This window comes from Coturnix japonica, chromosome 5 (assembly GCF_001577835.2).
Source record: "Coturnix japonica isolate 7356 chromosome 5, Coturnix japonica 2.1, whole genome shotgun sequence".
NCBI lineage: Eukaryota > Metazoa > Chordata > Aves > Galliformes > Phasianidae > Coturnix > Coturnix japonica.
In genome coordinates this window covers 44,231,277-44,247,631 of record NC_029520.1, presented here as the reverse complement: position 1 = coordinate 44,247,631, position 16,355 = coordinate 44,231,277, and the positions used below count along the sequence as shown (strand labels likewise).

At 36.5% G+C, this 16,355-nt stretch overlaps 1 protein-coding gene across 1 annotated transcript in view; it reads right to left on the bottom strand.

Moving 5' to 3' along the window:
- Nucleotides 1-3,622: 3,622 nt before the first annotated feature.
- Nucleotides 3,623-16,355, bottom strand: part of WDR25 (WD repeat domain 25) — a 55,365-nt gene continuing 42,632 nt past the window's right edge. The window contains exons 5-7 of the mRNA XM_015865602.2: nucleotides 6,439-6,609; nucleotides 4,939-5,079; nucleotides 3,623-4,547 (exon numbers count right to left, since the gene is read on the bottom strand). Of these exons, the coding sequence (XP_015721088.1) occupies nucleotides 4,326-4,547; nucleotides 4,939-5,079; nucleotides 6,439-6,609 (534 nt within the window). The 3' untranslated portion in view covers nucleotides 3,623-4,325. The remainder of the gene's footprint in view (nucleotides 4,548-4,938; nucleotides 5,080-6,438; nucleotides 6,610-16,355) is intronic.

Sequence of the window (16,355 nt, the reverse complement as noted above, 5' to 3'; positions counted from 1 at the left end):
CACTAGGAGCCAAAGCACTGCAAGTGGAAACAATGGGGACGCATTTTTTTGCTTTTCTTTTTCCAAAAAGTGCACTCCTGACAAACTAAGGTGATACACTCCGCGGGTAAAACTGCAGTAGAAAAAAAAGATCTGCAAAGCAGTAAGGTAGCAATCAGAGATTAAAAGAGAAACAGGTAGAAGAGAGGATAGAATCTGTAGAAGAAATCTTATTAAAATATTGGGTGGTGCTAAGGAGCACAACAGCAGGCTGCTCATGTGAAGGCCTGTAATTGTAAAAGCAAATTGTGTTTAAAATGCATGGAGGACCGTCACCTGGAGGCAAACTGCTTTGCGAAGGGCAAAAGCAAAGGGATTCATTCCTTCTGCTTATTGACATGGCTATTATCTAGGCTCTGGGAGTAGGCAATATGAATGACTGGCAAAAGAAAAGGCCACTAGATTTGGAGACGTGAACAAAAGAGTGAAAGTTGCAGCAGATGAGAAAAATGAATACAAAGGATGGATGGGTCTTAAGAGCTGATCCAGTTTCTGCCAGTATTGTCCTTGCAAACTTCCTATTCTAGCATTCATTTTAATTGTGTTGGGCCGTGCTGCCAAGGAGGTTGGCACACTGCAAGAAGCAGATAATGAAATGAAGGCACATTCCTGCCTTCCTGTGTTTTCACATTTAAGCCTGAGGAAAGCAAAGCTCTAACCCAGAATTACTTGACAATAGGAAGAATGACTTGGAGAATTGGCCCCACCTCTAGAAGTGCTCGAGACCATGTTGGATGGGGCCCTGGGCTCTGATCTGTTAAGTGGCAATCATCCCACGTCACAGGTTGGAACTGGGTCCTCTTTAAGGTTCCTCCCAACTCAAGCTATTCTGTGATTCTCTGAGAACTGGAAAACAGACAAAGGGATGAATAGAGTACAGTCCTCCAATTTCTGGCTGCCTTTATAAGGACAGCAGGAATGAAAGCAACTAGTAAGAGAGCACCACAAAATGAGATATTTTTGAAAATGAACAGAATACAAGAATATAGGCTACTATATACTTAACTGAAAATAAGGTGCTGAAATGAAGGCAGAAAAGCTGACAATTAAGCAGTGACAACGAAAGGAAGTCTCTAGAAGGTGGTAGGGTTGTTCAAAATGAAGACTAGCCAAAAGCAAAACAAATATTTTCAGTTGACTGCAACTCAAAACCACATAAATCAGGATTGTGGAAAATTTGAGATCCCACTTTTTTTTTTACCTTATCATTTTTCTCTGTGCCAACAGAGCATCTTAGCTTTAAATTCAGTCTTATTACTTTAAATTTGTCTGAAAAGCCCAAATGTACAGAAAGACTCATCCCACTGTAATGCCATAGCCTAACTTCCTCATTAGGCCTTTAGTTGAGGTATATAATGACTCACCAACAGTATTTCATCTGAGTGAACACAATAATTCTAATAACTGTCTGCTAATTAGCAGGTTTTTGAGATAAAGATACAGTTGAATAGCTTGCATCATCTAACACCCCAAATTAATAATGCTTCAGTAGCAAATAATAACATGTTAGAGATTGGTATTGTTACTTTTTGGTACAGTACAAAATAGATTAAAATGAACTCAGCTTGTTTATCTGCAAAGCCGAAGACCATTTCAAAATGGTGAAGATCTCTAGCTTGGCTCTAACATGCAGCGCCCTAGAAAGCTCTTTCAAAGCTAGAAAAACTGCTCCTAAAGCAAGATTCAACATTTCTGGATTATATTTTTATGAATAAAATTAATTAACCAACAATTCATTACATTTTAAAAGCTTCATCTGACCATAATGATCCTTGTTTGCAGCCCAAACAGTATTTAGTAATTGCAGAATGATGGAGCAATGTGGATATTTTTTGATTACAGTTCATTACATAAGATTACAAGGAAGAATTTGTCTTTGAATCATAATGAAAACTTAATTGACACCACTATGCTATAATATTTCAAATGATTAAATTTCAGTCTCTGTCTTAATCAGTTTTATATTAGAAAGAGATTTTAACAAGATAATGCTGTGAGCATAATTTCATTCCTTTGTAAAACTGCTGGCTGGATCTCATAAGTAATTAAAACTCCAGCCATCTTGGAAATCAAACCCAAATGCAATTCCAAATTTAATATTCTTTAATATTATATAGTATAAATTCATTTCATTTTCCTCTACTGCCTTTAATCAAAAATTGCCTGTTTTTTTTTCCCCTCTTCCCCTAATAATTGCTTTAAAAATTATACTTGCAAGATCACTTCAAGAAGGAAAAATGCCAGACACCAGAATCATACTTCAGGACATAGTTAAACTCAGGCAACAACATGGGCAGAATTACAAGGGCAAATTACTTTTCTATGCAGTATGTGCAATGATTCTCCAAGACTTCTCTCTCAAGATCTTCAGTCTCAGCTGAAGGTACTGAGAGTTCATTCAGATATATAGCATTCTTCAAGTAGGCTACCATGAGTTCACACTTATTTCAGAAGCAGATCCCTCTGCTGTATTTAAACATGTAACTGCCCAAGATAAGCTCTTGTAGGGATCAATAGGATGTATCGCATTACTGCAGTGCTGCCCGTCCTTCATCCTGACACATCAGGCAGCCCCAAGTTCTAAAGTGGTGGGAGCATCTTTAGAACTAAAATACCTGGAGGAAAGAAAACAGGGCCGCACACAGTTGTGATTCAGCCAGCCCAAATATAGGCAACTACTGCTTTGTTTTCACCTGGACTCATTCCAGTACTCAGGAAGATGCTGTAGAAGAATCACATAAACACCAGCACCACAGGTTTAATTAGGAGTAACTCCTCAAATCACAGAGCGAGTTATTTGTTGAAAGGTCCAGCTGGCCTGTGTGCCAGAGACACAATCAAAAGAAATGCAAAATCCAGCCTTATGTCAAAAATCTAATTGCCAAACAAGGAAGCAAGAAATTGAGAGAAATAAGTAGTTATTTGCACTACCTCACATGGATCACTAAACTGTAATGCCCTGTGTTAAAATGCATCAAAGCTGTTGCTAAGATGATTAAAACTACATAGTCACAATATTTTGATCCAGATTACAAACTATATAAAAATTCAAGGATAATTGGAACCATGGTCTCAGCACAGGCTTATCACTTACTACAAGCTAAAGGAACACAGGCTACAAAACTGAGTACATTTCTCTTATTTCTTAATTAGAATCTGCAACTTTCAAAAGTGTTCTGATTTTTGTCCCTGAAAAATCCATTTCAACAGAGCATTTAAAAACAGTATATAAAATAAAAATCTCACCTTTCATTCTTGCCAATGAAAACAAAACAAAAGACTTAAGATGCTACATAAAAAAAATGCAAGTATACAGTTATGGCTGAATGGATTCTCTATTTGCTGCAGAATAGCCCAGCTACAGTCTGAATGTCAAAGAACACCCCCTGCACAGAACTGCACAACAACAATTTTATATATGTAAATGACATTAAGAGGTATGGAGAAATGCATTGTATTTGCAGTAAATCCAGGTAGCATATTAATTGTCCCACTCCCCACACACAGAATCAGTTTCATGGTAATCTTGCATACTGACTTGTAAAGATTAACAGGAATGAAACAATGAAGTACAGACACCTTATATTAAAAAAGTTTTATTTTTTTTTCTCCTTAAAAAAAAAAAATACTTACACATAGTTTTGTTTTGATTATATACAGTCATACAACTGAGTTCAAAACTCAGTTTTAAATATAGGAATCTAGGGAGCACAGACTTACTGACTTCAAAATTAGCTCCAAGTTTTTCCCTTAAAACTGAGAACATTTTACAATTAGCTGGGCTGGTAATATCTGCCTGTTTCCAGAAGAGTCAGTCCCACCTGTCCTGTGATCTTCCTCCTCTTGCATGTATGATGCTGTTTTGCCTTGAACTGTATATCAACGAGGAAATAAACCATTGCTTGACTGGCACAAGTGACCAGGGAAAGGAGTTAAGCCAGTGACAATCTGGTTTAAGAAATCTAAAATAAAAGCTACATAAAAAGGCCAATAATTTTCTTCAAGTTAAATTCTCACACCAGGGTTGGGCTAGTTAAGCAACAGAATAATGGCACAAAAAGGGCTTGAATTTGTCACCAGGGCCCAAGGAGAGACAGAAAGCACTTCTTAGCTCAGCAGCTAATCAGAGAATCCTCTTAGCTGCATTATGAAAGCATATGTCTAGTGGTCCAAGAAGAAAAGTTAATAGTCTCCGCTGCCTACAACATATCATATTGCATATCATGGTTTAATCCCTCTGAAACATCAAACCCTTTGATGGATGAAGAGAAATGTTATTTTGCTTGTTATTGCCAGATCTTGATTTCTCCAGCCCAGTCACTAGTTGCAAGGAGCGATGGCAATACTGGGTGAAATACTGCACTCACACAAGCTTCTCTGTGCGCTGACAAAGTACGAACAATCCTAGAAGTATGATAGTTGTAGAAAAACACTTTGCCATCTGAACTTCCTGTCACCAAAAGCGTTCCATCTGGAGAAAACTCACAGCCCACTGCAAATCCTTCCACCTGTTAAAAAGAAAAATCAACAACAGTGTAACTCCTGTTTCTGATCAAGGAAGTTCATTGTGGTAAACTGAAGAATATAGTACAAAAATAAAATAAATTAAATTTATTTAAATAAATACGCCCTAAGGACTTCTCCAGGTTTATCTTAAGACACATCTACACCACAAACTTATTTAATCAAGCTACTAGCTATCCAGAAAGCCTTTTAGTAACTATTTTCTTCAAAGGGCATATAATTCCAAACTACATACAGAAAAGCGAAGGAAGGCAATTAAAACCAATCACTGATTTATCATCAAGCACTATCAGCAAACATATTAAAACACACACATACTTTGCTCTCTGTCTCACTTCTGGACTTGAGTAACATCTATCAGGTGAAAGGAAATACCTTATGCCCTTCATATCTCTTCTTTTTGTTGATTCGGTAAGGCCGCTGGGAGGAAAACAATGCCATGTAGTTTCCATTTGTCTGAGCAACAAACGCCGACTCTCTTGGGTGTAGAGCCAGACTTGGACAAGTGTAACGCTCCTGAAAATAACCATTATGAAATAAATTATTTGTTCAAATGAACTAAGTTATTTTTTGACAAATTTGAAAGACCGTAAAGACATCTCCATAAAGATACTTATTACAATCTACAGAAAGTTTCTCACAAAGTCAAATATTAAACCAAATACCTAACCCAATTTTCTAGAAATGGATCAAAATCATGCCTTCCTTTGCATTATAATTAAACAGCAGAACTGCCAAAGGACAGTACATAAATTTATTGAGACATCCACTTTCTGCTCAAGGATAATGGAAGTTCAAATGTGGAAGCAAATCCTCTTAATCCATACCTCTGCCCACATGGTAGAGTGGAAAAAACATCACTGATTTTGTTATGGGGTTCAGAGGAGATGAACTGGGAGGGAAGTTCTGGATATTGCCAAGTATTGGGCACAGAAATCAAATAGCATTAGGCATTGTACCTGGTTGACAAAGAGCTGCGTGCTTTGTGGGGGAAATTGAGTCTAACCAGAAGAGGTTAAACACTGTAGAAGAGGGAAAAAACTGTCCAGTTCAGAGATGCTGTCATCCCACAGAAGGTGGGATGTATGTATTTGCTGTTTGTGTCTTTGGTAGGGGGTAGGAAGGTTGTTATGAAAAACAGTCTTCTTGGATTCTGAACCCGACTGCTCTGTACTTTATTTATTTAGTGCTTTTTTTTTTTTTTTTTCTCTATTGCCAATTCAGGATGATGAAATATTTAACAGCAGACAAAGACATAACTGTGGAAATTAAACACAAAACAATCCCATTAGATCACCTACTACATGTCCCTGTCAGCAGAGAACAGTTCATTCCAGCCAAAAGGCATCTGTATACAATCCAATCATATTACATTACATAAGATATTAGACTTGAGTTTTCAGAAAAGACCCAGGGAGTTGGAATTATCTATTAACTTCCTCGGTAATCTCATTCGAAGCTGTCAGCTTTTCTAGACAATTTAGTTCATTAAATATCTTGCTGGAACAGGTTACTGAAATACTGTACCCGCATTGATAAAAGTAAATTTTACCTCTCTGATTATATCATACAAGATATCAGCGTGCATGTATAAGGTTGCCGTTATTATGCAAATATTAAATTTAATTTGTCAATAGTCTTCATTCCAGCTAATTGAAAATGTATCCTTTTGCTATCCAAGGAGAAGCGATGAAAAAGAAATGTGGTGCTACAACAACTACAACCATTGGTAAGCTAAAACAGCACCGCAGTGTTCTTGCCTAAACATGGCTTAGATGTAAGTGAACTAGCAATGAACACAAATACTTTAACAGAAGGAGATCTATCAGTTTTCCAAGTGATTGTTAAAGATAAAGTAAATGTTGTTAATCTTACATGAAAAATCTGATTGGAAATTTTTGCAGCACTTTGGAAGTCCCACGCAATGATGGTACGGTCAGCAGAGTCTCGGCTTACTGCGTCTGTGCTTGTAAGAAATTCTTTTCCTTCAGGAAGAAAGAGTATATCCAATGTTTGCTGTACTGCAGCTTTGTACACTCTTGTCACCTAGTGAAAAAGAAAGTTTGTTATTTTGGAACAGACTAGAAGAGCATGATAACCTACATCCTTGGTATTAGTACCTATCTCCAACCAATTATATATATATTTTAAAATGTGAAAAAATATTTTATTTTTAAATATTGAATGCTAGCACATCAAATAGTTTGATAATGTATGTAAATAGTTCAAAAACTGGAAAATTACATGAGGTAGAAAAGAAAGCAGTTTGCATATTATATTTAGATATACATAAGATTCTTGAGGAAGTAGAGTTGGATCCAAAAAGAGCTGTAGATGTGCTGTGAAATCAACACAAGCTCCCTTCTATTTTACAAACTCAGTGTGCTCTGAGGATCAGTTTGGAGAATTCTTCTTCCAGGAAATTTTATAAGTTTATCTTTTGGTCTTTTTGTTCTCAAAATGTTTAGCAAGTTACAGAGGCAGACAAAGGAAATCAACTACATCAGCAGGAATTCACAACTTAAAGGGCATGTCAGGAAGTAAGTGAATATTCTGGCTGATCATTCTAAATTTAATTGTAAATCACTATTTATGACAGGCAACTGGAGAATTCTGGACACCAATCCCATGCTGTGGAGGGAAGCTTACATGCTTAGTAGGTACACACAGATGTGCTCCAAAGAAGATCCCCTTTTTCTTCTTTGTAGAAAATAACAGAGTTCAGCAAGAACCTGACACACTCTACTGGGTTAAAAAAAGGAAAGAATGATAATAAAAAAAGAAATCCAGAGTTTGCTCTTCTACAGTGCTGCCAGAGACAGGGATAGTGGTGACAGCAATGCTGCTGACAGGAAGGTTCAGTGCTTTAAGGACTCAGCAAGCATCCTGCCTTTTCCTGTAGGGAATCAATCCCACGCCTCCTACCAAGGTTCTGGTGCAAGGCAGCCTGTGCTGCTGCTGAAACAAAGGCACTTGCAGCCACTCTGCAGAGAACAGCAGGCAGAGGGAAAAGGGTTGTCAATGCTTAGAAGTACAGCTGGGCACTGGAGTAAATAGTGTGTCCCATGCAACAGCTCCAGTTCTGCAATTAATTCACATGAGCAATCTCAAGAGAAGCTTATGATATGAAAGCAAATGCTAAAGCTCTCAAATCATTTTCCCAAATCAAAATATCTTTTAAGTATTTCCCTTGTGCTTCCCTGTTGCCTTCTCCTATTGCCTCAGTGTCAACAGGCTCACTGTCCTAAGAACAAGTCAAGATCCTCTTTTAGGACTTACACCACAGAGGGCTGGATGCATGCAGAAATGGATCCTCAGCCACAGGACTCTGAATATTTCAACAGCCTGTGAAGAAGATCTAAAGAAGTGCAAAAGATTTTGAACTATTCTAAGGAATATATGAATAATTTTAATTTCCTTTCTTTCCAACTTTGTTCAAGCAATTCTACATCTGTGTTGTCTACTTTGAATCTTGAAAATCAATACTTTTGATTTCCTTTTCTGATTTACCTCCGCTGAAGACAGACTTCAAGGCAAGTGGCCAGATCAAAGTATTTCATCTCTGCATATGCTGATCTTTAAAACTAGGACACTGGAAGATTCATAGTTATTAACATCCGAAACTTTCTTTTCAAGATAGCTAAAACATAACAGCCTCCATTTCCAACACAGCGTTCAGAGGTTACTCCTTGCAACCTCATAGAATTACCAACTAAGCAGAGACACTGCAGTCGTGTACTGAAGCAGTTCTCAATTTTGTTTTTACAATGCCTGCCTAATGTCTGTAACATAGCATATGGCTGCTGAGTTCAGGGACCCAGAGCAAATAATTTACAATATCAAATAACACAAGAACTTCTCAATTCCTCGCCTCAAGCACTTAATATATGAGAGTCTGGAAATGCTCAGAACGAGCTGATCCTTCTGTATGGTAGAAAGACACTAGATGATGTCCTGAGGTCCCCAGCTCTGCTTCCTGTGTTCTCAGCATGTAGAGGTATGGTAGCAACTGCTCCAAGTGTTTTTCTCAGACCGTGTGAAATGTGGTATTGGAACATAATGTTTGCACTTTGTGAAGAACCTTAGTCATGCAACTATCCTACACACACACCAATAACATCAATAAGATGTAAACCTGCAGACAAAATATCAGCACGTTTTTCAACAATATGCCTGCATTTTTTAGATAGAGAATATACATCTGTGCTACTGCACAAGTCAATTTTTCATTCTAGGAATTTGCATAATATGCAAAGCAATTAAACTTTGTAAAGCCAAAACTGATATTTGCATATTTATAGCTTCCACTTTGTCTATGGAGAAATCACCATGCATAGCTATTTCTTCACTGAGTTATAAAAGGAAGCCAATAGTTCATTAGCAAAGTAGAAAATCAAGCTATTTTTTAGGAGCCAAAAAAAAAAGAAAAAAGAAAAAGAAAACAGTTAAAAAGCAAATACACACAATTTATAATGGCTGCCCATAGTATGAAATGGAAAACCATACAGAATCTTAGCTGTAGGATGTTCAGGAGAATTGACACAAACTAAGGAAATTGTTTCAAATCTAAAGAGGGAGGGATTTAGGTTGTGAATAAGAAAGAAGTCTTTTACAGTGAGGGTGGTGAGGCACTGAGACAGACTGCCCAGGGACATGGTCCTCAGGACTTTCAAAGCCAGCCTGGACAAGGCTCAGAGCAACTTGATTGAGCTGTGGATGGCCCTGTTTGCAGCTGGGGAGCTGGATTATAGGTCACCTTTAAAGTTCCCTTTCATCTCTAAGGATTGTAGGATTCTACGCCAATGTGGAAATAGTTTTTAAGTTTTGCTGAAATTCAGTATGGCTCTTACATAAACTGTCATCATCAATTCAAACATCTTAATTGCTAACCATTATACATACCTGCTTGTCTGCTAGTCAGTAAGAAATCCAACCAAATTACCCTGCACATCTTAGTTCTATAATAGGAAAATGCCATTAGAAAAATTAGTATAAAAGATATTTTCTTTACCTTTGACACGTACCTCAGAAAAACTATGCTGCTTAATCATTAGACCATGTGGTAAAAACTGCCTCAGAGAACAATAAATTAATACTTTGAATAGCAGATGGGAACTTGGAATACATAGTATTTAAATTCCCCTGTAAAGACGGCTTTCAGAAATAACTAATTGTAATACCCATGCTGAAAAGTACTCATAATAAAACCTTCTTTGTTCTACCTTAGCCAGTAATTCATAACATGCCTGAAGAACTTGCTTGGGGAGAGCATCAGTTTTTCTACCCTGCTGACTTTAGTTCGTTAATAACAAAATTTTGGTCTTTTTCTATTTTCAGATATATTGCCCATAAGCATTGGAAAACCACAGTCCAATTGTACAAACTATGCACTTTATGGACAGAAAATAAATCTTCATAAAAGGAAGGCCTAATAGTTTTTAGTGTCAACACAAGTCAACGTAATAACAAGGCTTCTTTACAATGGCAACAGTTCATGGCTGCGGGCGTTCAAGTAGAAAGGTAATTTAGACAAATTCAATCATTTTCAAGTAGATTCTTATGGCTCCAGGGATTTGAGAAGCATGTTGTGACACTGAATTCAAGGTGTATATTTTGTACAGATATTCCATAATACTTCTCTGTATAAAATATATGCAGTGCTTGTTATTTTGCTTCCCAGGAAGCTCAAAGCCTCCAAGCAAGCACTTCAGCACCTGGGGCCATCCCAGTTCTGTGCCTGTCACCCAGGACCTCCCCTGCACCTTTTCTTCCTCAAGTCCCTCAGACTTCAGGCAAGAAAGAAATGTGCCTGCACAGTTGTTCCCTGAGAATTAGGAGATAAGGTCTCAGAAAAGACCTAAGGTGACAAGGCAGATGACTAAACTTTGCTCTGTAGTTCCACGCTCACAACAGAACCATGTGACACACACAGCTTATGTTTTTGATTTCCATCTCAAAGCTACAGCAGCTGTTTTAATCAAAACACGACGATAGACAGGAAGTAGTTTCATGTTCTCTTAAATTATTTTAAGACAAGAATGATATATCACATAAATGAAAACCTGTATTTCAACAAGGCCAAGTGCAAGGTCCTACACCTGGTTCAGGGCAATTCCAAATATGATTTCAAGCTGGATAAGGAATGGACAGAAAATAGCTCTGACAATTATTTGTATTTGCAGCCCGGAAAGCTAATCAAATCCTGAGTTACATCAAAAGAAATTTAGCTAGCAAAACAAGGGAGGTGATTCTCTCCCTCTACTCCATTCTCACAAGACCCTACCTGGAGAACTGCACTCAGGTCTGGAGTGTGCAGCATAAGATGTGGATCTGTTAGATCAGGTGTAGAAGATGGGCATGAGAATGATCAGAGGGCTAGAGCATCTCTTGAGAAAAAATAATGGCTGAGAAAATTGAAGTTAACCTACAGAAGGCACCAGGGAGAGCTTAGTGCAGTCTTTCAATACTTGAAGTATGCATAACATACACATGCATAACAGTAAGATGGGAGGATTATTTCATCAGGGAGCACAGTAATAGGACAAGGAGTAATGGCCTTATACGAAAAGCTGCTAGGTTTAGGTAAAATATAAGGAAGAAATTCTTCATGATGAATGATGACGCACTGGGAAAAGCTGCTCAGAGACGTTGCAGATTCCCCATCTCTGAAGGTGTTCAGGGTAGGTGATACCCTGCCCATAGCAGAGAATTGGAGCTGGGTGGTCTTTAAAATCGCTACGAACCCAAACCATTCTCTAATTCTGTGATTTCTCTTTATGTAATTTGAAATACAGAAGCAATACATTCTTTTAAGTTTTTGTATTGTTTGCAACAGCTTCTGTTTTGAGACACAGCTCAAGATTATTGAGTCATCTTGCAAAGAAAAAGTGTTTAAAATGAAGAAAAGGTTGAGCTTAATATGGCATTGACCTATAAAGCTATTGGAATGAATACTTCACACCTTGTTTGGTGGTGGTTATTACAGGTTGTCTGGTTGTCTGTTTTTTGTTTTTTTTAAAGTTACATTCAGATTGATTGAGAAGGCACAAGCAACTCCTGTTGGAAAGTTTCAACTGCTTATTAGAATGAAAGTATACTTTTCTATCAGATTTTTTATTTAAAATCATCTTCCTATTTTGAATAGGATAAGTGAAATCTATACATTAAGAAGAGACGAAGAACGTCTGAAACACAGAATGCCTTTTCCCTGAGAAACAATATTTGAAGACTTTTTAGTTCAAAAGTGAGATGACTGAGCAGAGTAAAAACATCAAAAATTCTGCCTGAGTAGCATGGAGAAGGTGAGTGTTTTCTTCCATTATAAGAATGTAGATTCCAAAGTATCTTGCCTCATTTTTAGCCCATTTCAGATTTTCAAGGAGCAGTTGCATCAGAGATATTATATGCACTAACAGGACTATGGTTCTGATACAACAGCAAGAGCCTTCTGAACAAACACAACATGACCACTCATTTATGAGCTGTAGCCACATAAAGTGTTTCTGTGTGCTCAGAAAGGATGTTGAGATTTGAAAACACATGCCATTCTGCTCATAAAAAATGTACACAGATCAAAATTCTTTGAACTTATTATTCACAGACCCAGTAAGGAATTTTCTCTGATAGTGAGGGAGGAATAACTTTAGTTTTCTAAAACATCGAATAAATCACCTTATTTTAATTACACTGTTCTTCATAATACCACAAGTACATGACAATGTATTGGCTGTTTCCATAGAAACCAGAAGTACAAGTTGTTCCACCAATTCCTACAGCCCTTTTACATATTTATGTACTATCTAGAGACAAATTCATTAGGTCTCCTAAATACACGCTACTTAAAATGACTGCGTCTCATCTTAAAGAAATTGCAATAGAATGTTTCCAAGGAAACAAATGCACTGCACTTGTACTCTAAATTTATTAGACTTTTAAACTGCGCTTTAATGACTTAGGCTTATTTCTTTATAAACTCAAGTGTAGAGATATAGATCAACAGTAATAAAGAGAATCTTTTTAAACTTTTTTAAGGACAAAGTCATAGATGGCAATTGTAATACTGTAGCTAAGAAGGGTTAAATCCTGATAAATAATCCAAGATGGTGGAAAAAACCCTTGTTGATACTCTACTTTGGCCTCTATTAATAATAAACTCAGTGCATTCCTCATCTGATTTTACAAGCTCTAAATAACCATTTTCACCAATTTTCTGGTTAATTAGCCATATCTTTCATAAGGCCTAAATTAAAGAATGAGAATGTTGTGTACATCTCCAAACCTCAATTTTCCCTAAGACCGCCTGCCACTGCAACCAACTGACTTTGTATTCATCCATTTGGAAACCTTCCTGACAAAATTATTATTCATCTCTAAAGGCTGCGCCTTTGCATTCTTTTGTACTCATCCCATTTCTATTAAGTCAGCGGTTATTTTTTCTGCATGATATTCTACTCCTTTGTTACTGATGATTATGTTACCACTTTCTTTTTTAACAATATTTATTTCACAGCACTTAGGTTAGTTCCTACCTTCTCCTGTTTATCTAAATGCTCTATCAAAATGCATAAAAAATTATCTTAGAGCAACATCAATTAAGCTTTATTTCATTTTTTCCTATATCTTTAGCTAATCCTTTCTACACAATCTGTTCTGTGACTGCATCAGATCTTACCACTGGTTCCCTACTGCCTGACTTTGCAGTTAATTTGTATTTATGGAGCTCCAGAATTTCAAATATTGACTAAAAATCAGAATTAGAAAGAAGCAGAGCCATAGTCCTGTCACTTTTTGCTCTTTCTCTCTTCAGATTACTAAATGGTGCTATATCTTCCTGTGGTGACAGCTATAGCACATAGGTCCTCCCAAATTTCCAATAGGCTTCACTAGATTACAAGACAAAGCACACGCAGCAGATTAGGATTAAATCCCCTCTGGCATCAAAAGTCTGACCACATCACAATAACTTATTCTTCAGTTTTTAGCATATCTCCCCCAGAAATATTATGGACTTTAGAAATCCACATGAACAAGAGGCAGTTCATGAACGCTTACAAAATGTTAAGAAATGTTCATCAAAGAACAATGTAAGTAAAGGTGGAATTCCAAAATAGTTAAATGGATGCATTCAGAAAATTCAAATGAATATTCAGACACAAGTTCTTGAGAGCTGTATGTCCTTTCCACAGACCTGACAAAATCCTTGCTTCATAACATCTAAACCTTCCGGACACTTGTAATTAAATCTTTTTCTATTCAGACTGACTATTCACTCATTATTTAGGAACTTGAGCTTCTTTAAAAGAAATATCAGTACCGTACAGTTACATTTGAAATCTTATTCTGATATTGCAACCACATAATCTTACGAATTCAAATAAGAAAAGAAAAATATCTGTAATCATATTTTCCTTTGTGAACAAAATGTCCTTAAGTGTTGAGCTAACAAATTTCAGTCTCAACCTTTTGCACTCCATGGTGCTTCAAGGAATACTAAAACTTCAGGTAGAATAAATAAGTTGCTGGGACATACATTGTCTCCTAACTAAAAAGCTAGTATAAAGCCGAAAGAGAGTGTGTAATCCAGCTAGCTTGTGCTGAACACCTTAAGACATCCATCAATAATTCAAAGAACAGAAATACCTTTAAAATCCATAACTACTTTAACGTCTTGGTATTCTTCTTATTGTTGCATAGTTCCTTTTTACATGGCCTTTTACAAGGTTTTTCCAAGTTCAGCTCCAATGTCCAAATATCCTGCTCTCTCCTTGATTGACACTGCAGATATCTACATTTTTGTATTGTTTTCATTTACCTGCCTGTTAAAATAGCAGCTCACTTAAAAGTTTTCCTGTCTATAAACATTCTATAAACATTTTCCAAATATTAAATAAATATAATCAATCCATTATACAGCAACGTACAGCCTCCAGAACAATCCCTTCTCCAGAAAGACAAAACTAGGTTTAACACAAAGAAATACCACTATAACAAATCTGTATTTTTTATTCAACAGCCTCTTTTATTCTTCTTTTTTTTTCTCATGCTTTGATTACTTCTCTCTGTAATTTTGAGAGGCCTGCGTACTTTACATTTCACTGAGTAGTTAACAAGCTGTTCCATCCATTCGTTTCTCAGCTTAGTTTTATCTTGAAGATTATAACTTTCTTATTGTTCTTCCATTCCTTATCTTGCTCAATGCTCAAAGCTACATTTGAAATAATTTTGCCTATTTGCAAAAAACAGGGGTAGTAATAAATGTATTTCAACATTCCTTTTTTTATATATCTGCCTTTCTGATTAATAGCATACCATACATTTCTGTGTTTTAGTAGCTAAAAGACTGCCCCTAAGTCTGTCTTCATACATTTTCATAGGCACTTAAAAATCCAATTTTTATAGCACATTTAATATATGAATAAATATTAGCAATTTATGCTCATAAATTTGCACTCCTGTTAAAAATCCACCGCCAGCCAAAATAAAAATGAGATATTAGTATTCCTTGTCTGGCAATATATGGGAGGGTGCACCAAAAGTAATGCCTCCTGTTTTATTACATCGGCTCGCAGTGCCAGAGGCAGATGTCAGTGGTAGTGGATGTGAGCACACTGATGTGATGTGTTTCAGCAGTGGCAACAGCGATTCACGTCTATTGGTGTAAATCTGTAAGAGCACAACATACAGGCTCTTGTTCTTTGCTGGTAAAAATGTAAAGTTAATCGTGGTGATTATGTGAAAAAAATAGTTTTTGATAGAAGAGAATTTGTGCTATCAAATACTGTTCTTGTGCTCTAAATATCTGTTGTGTTTTCCATGGAAATAAAACGGAGGCATTATTTTCAACATGATCTATGCGCCACTATCAATTACTTTATGTCAGTGTCCATCATCAGAAAGCTTTGATGTGGCCCACTGGTTCATAGGAAAGCCCACATAATTCACTGCATATATATACACATATAATTGGACAATAGATTTTTTTAGTAGCCATTCCCTCTGACTTTTCTTTGAAATTCCACCAAAAAATTCCCCTATTTCCTGAAATATGATAATTATTTTTTTATATATCTAAATCCAAGATGCGTAAGAAGATAGCTTTTTTAAAACACAGGCATGCATTCTAAAGCATGACCTGTGAAACTGAATGACCACCAAATACCAAAATAAAGTTTTCTACATGCAGTGAGTAACAAGGTTCAAGCTTTTGGTTTAGGATGCTCATTATATTGACAAAATAAGCTCCAAGGCCTGAAAAGGCTATTTGAAGTATGATAATGGGAGCCAAAATAATCATTACCTCACCCACACAGTTGTTCCAAGCTGAATGACAGGTTAAAGAACTTGAAAAAAGAGGCAAAACAAATTGAAAGCCATTGGAAACTTAAAAAAGAAAGAATACCAGAGAAAATCTTTTGATAAATTAGGATGAAAGCACTTGAAAGACACTAAAGATGTTTACATCAAAACTGAAACTAAGTGCCAAGACACCTCAGATATCTTTTTGGTTAAGTGCAAAAAGCACTTATTAGAACAGGATAAATGTCAACATACTGGGCAGTACACTTTATCCAATCTTAAATGTGACCTTAGGTCATAAGATGGAAAAGACCAAAAGCAAACTGTTTGCACACTGTGAATTAAGATAACAACAGACATTCAAGACAGGAAGACATGAAGAATCTATTGAAATTCCACAAACGAGGGAGAAATAGGCATTGCATACTAATGAGAGGTGTGACTGGTGCCTAATAAACATACTGTTCGAAATATAACTACATGATTTTGTAGAAATG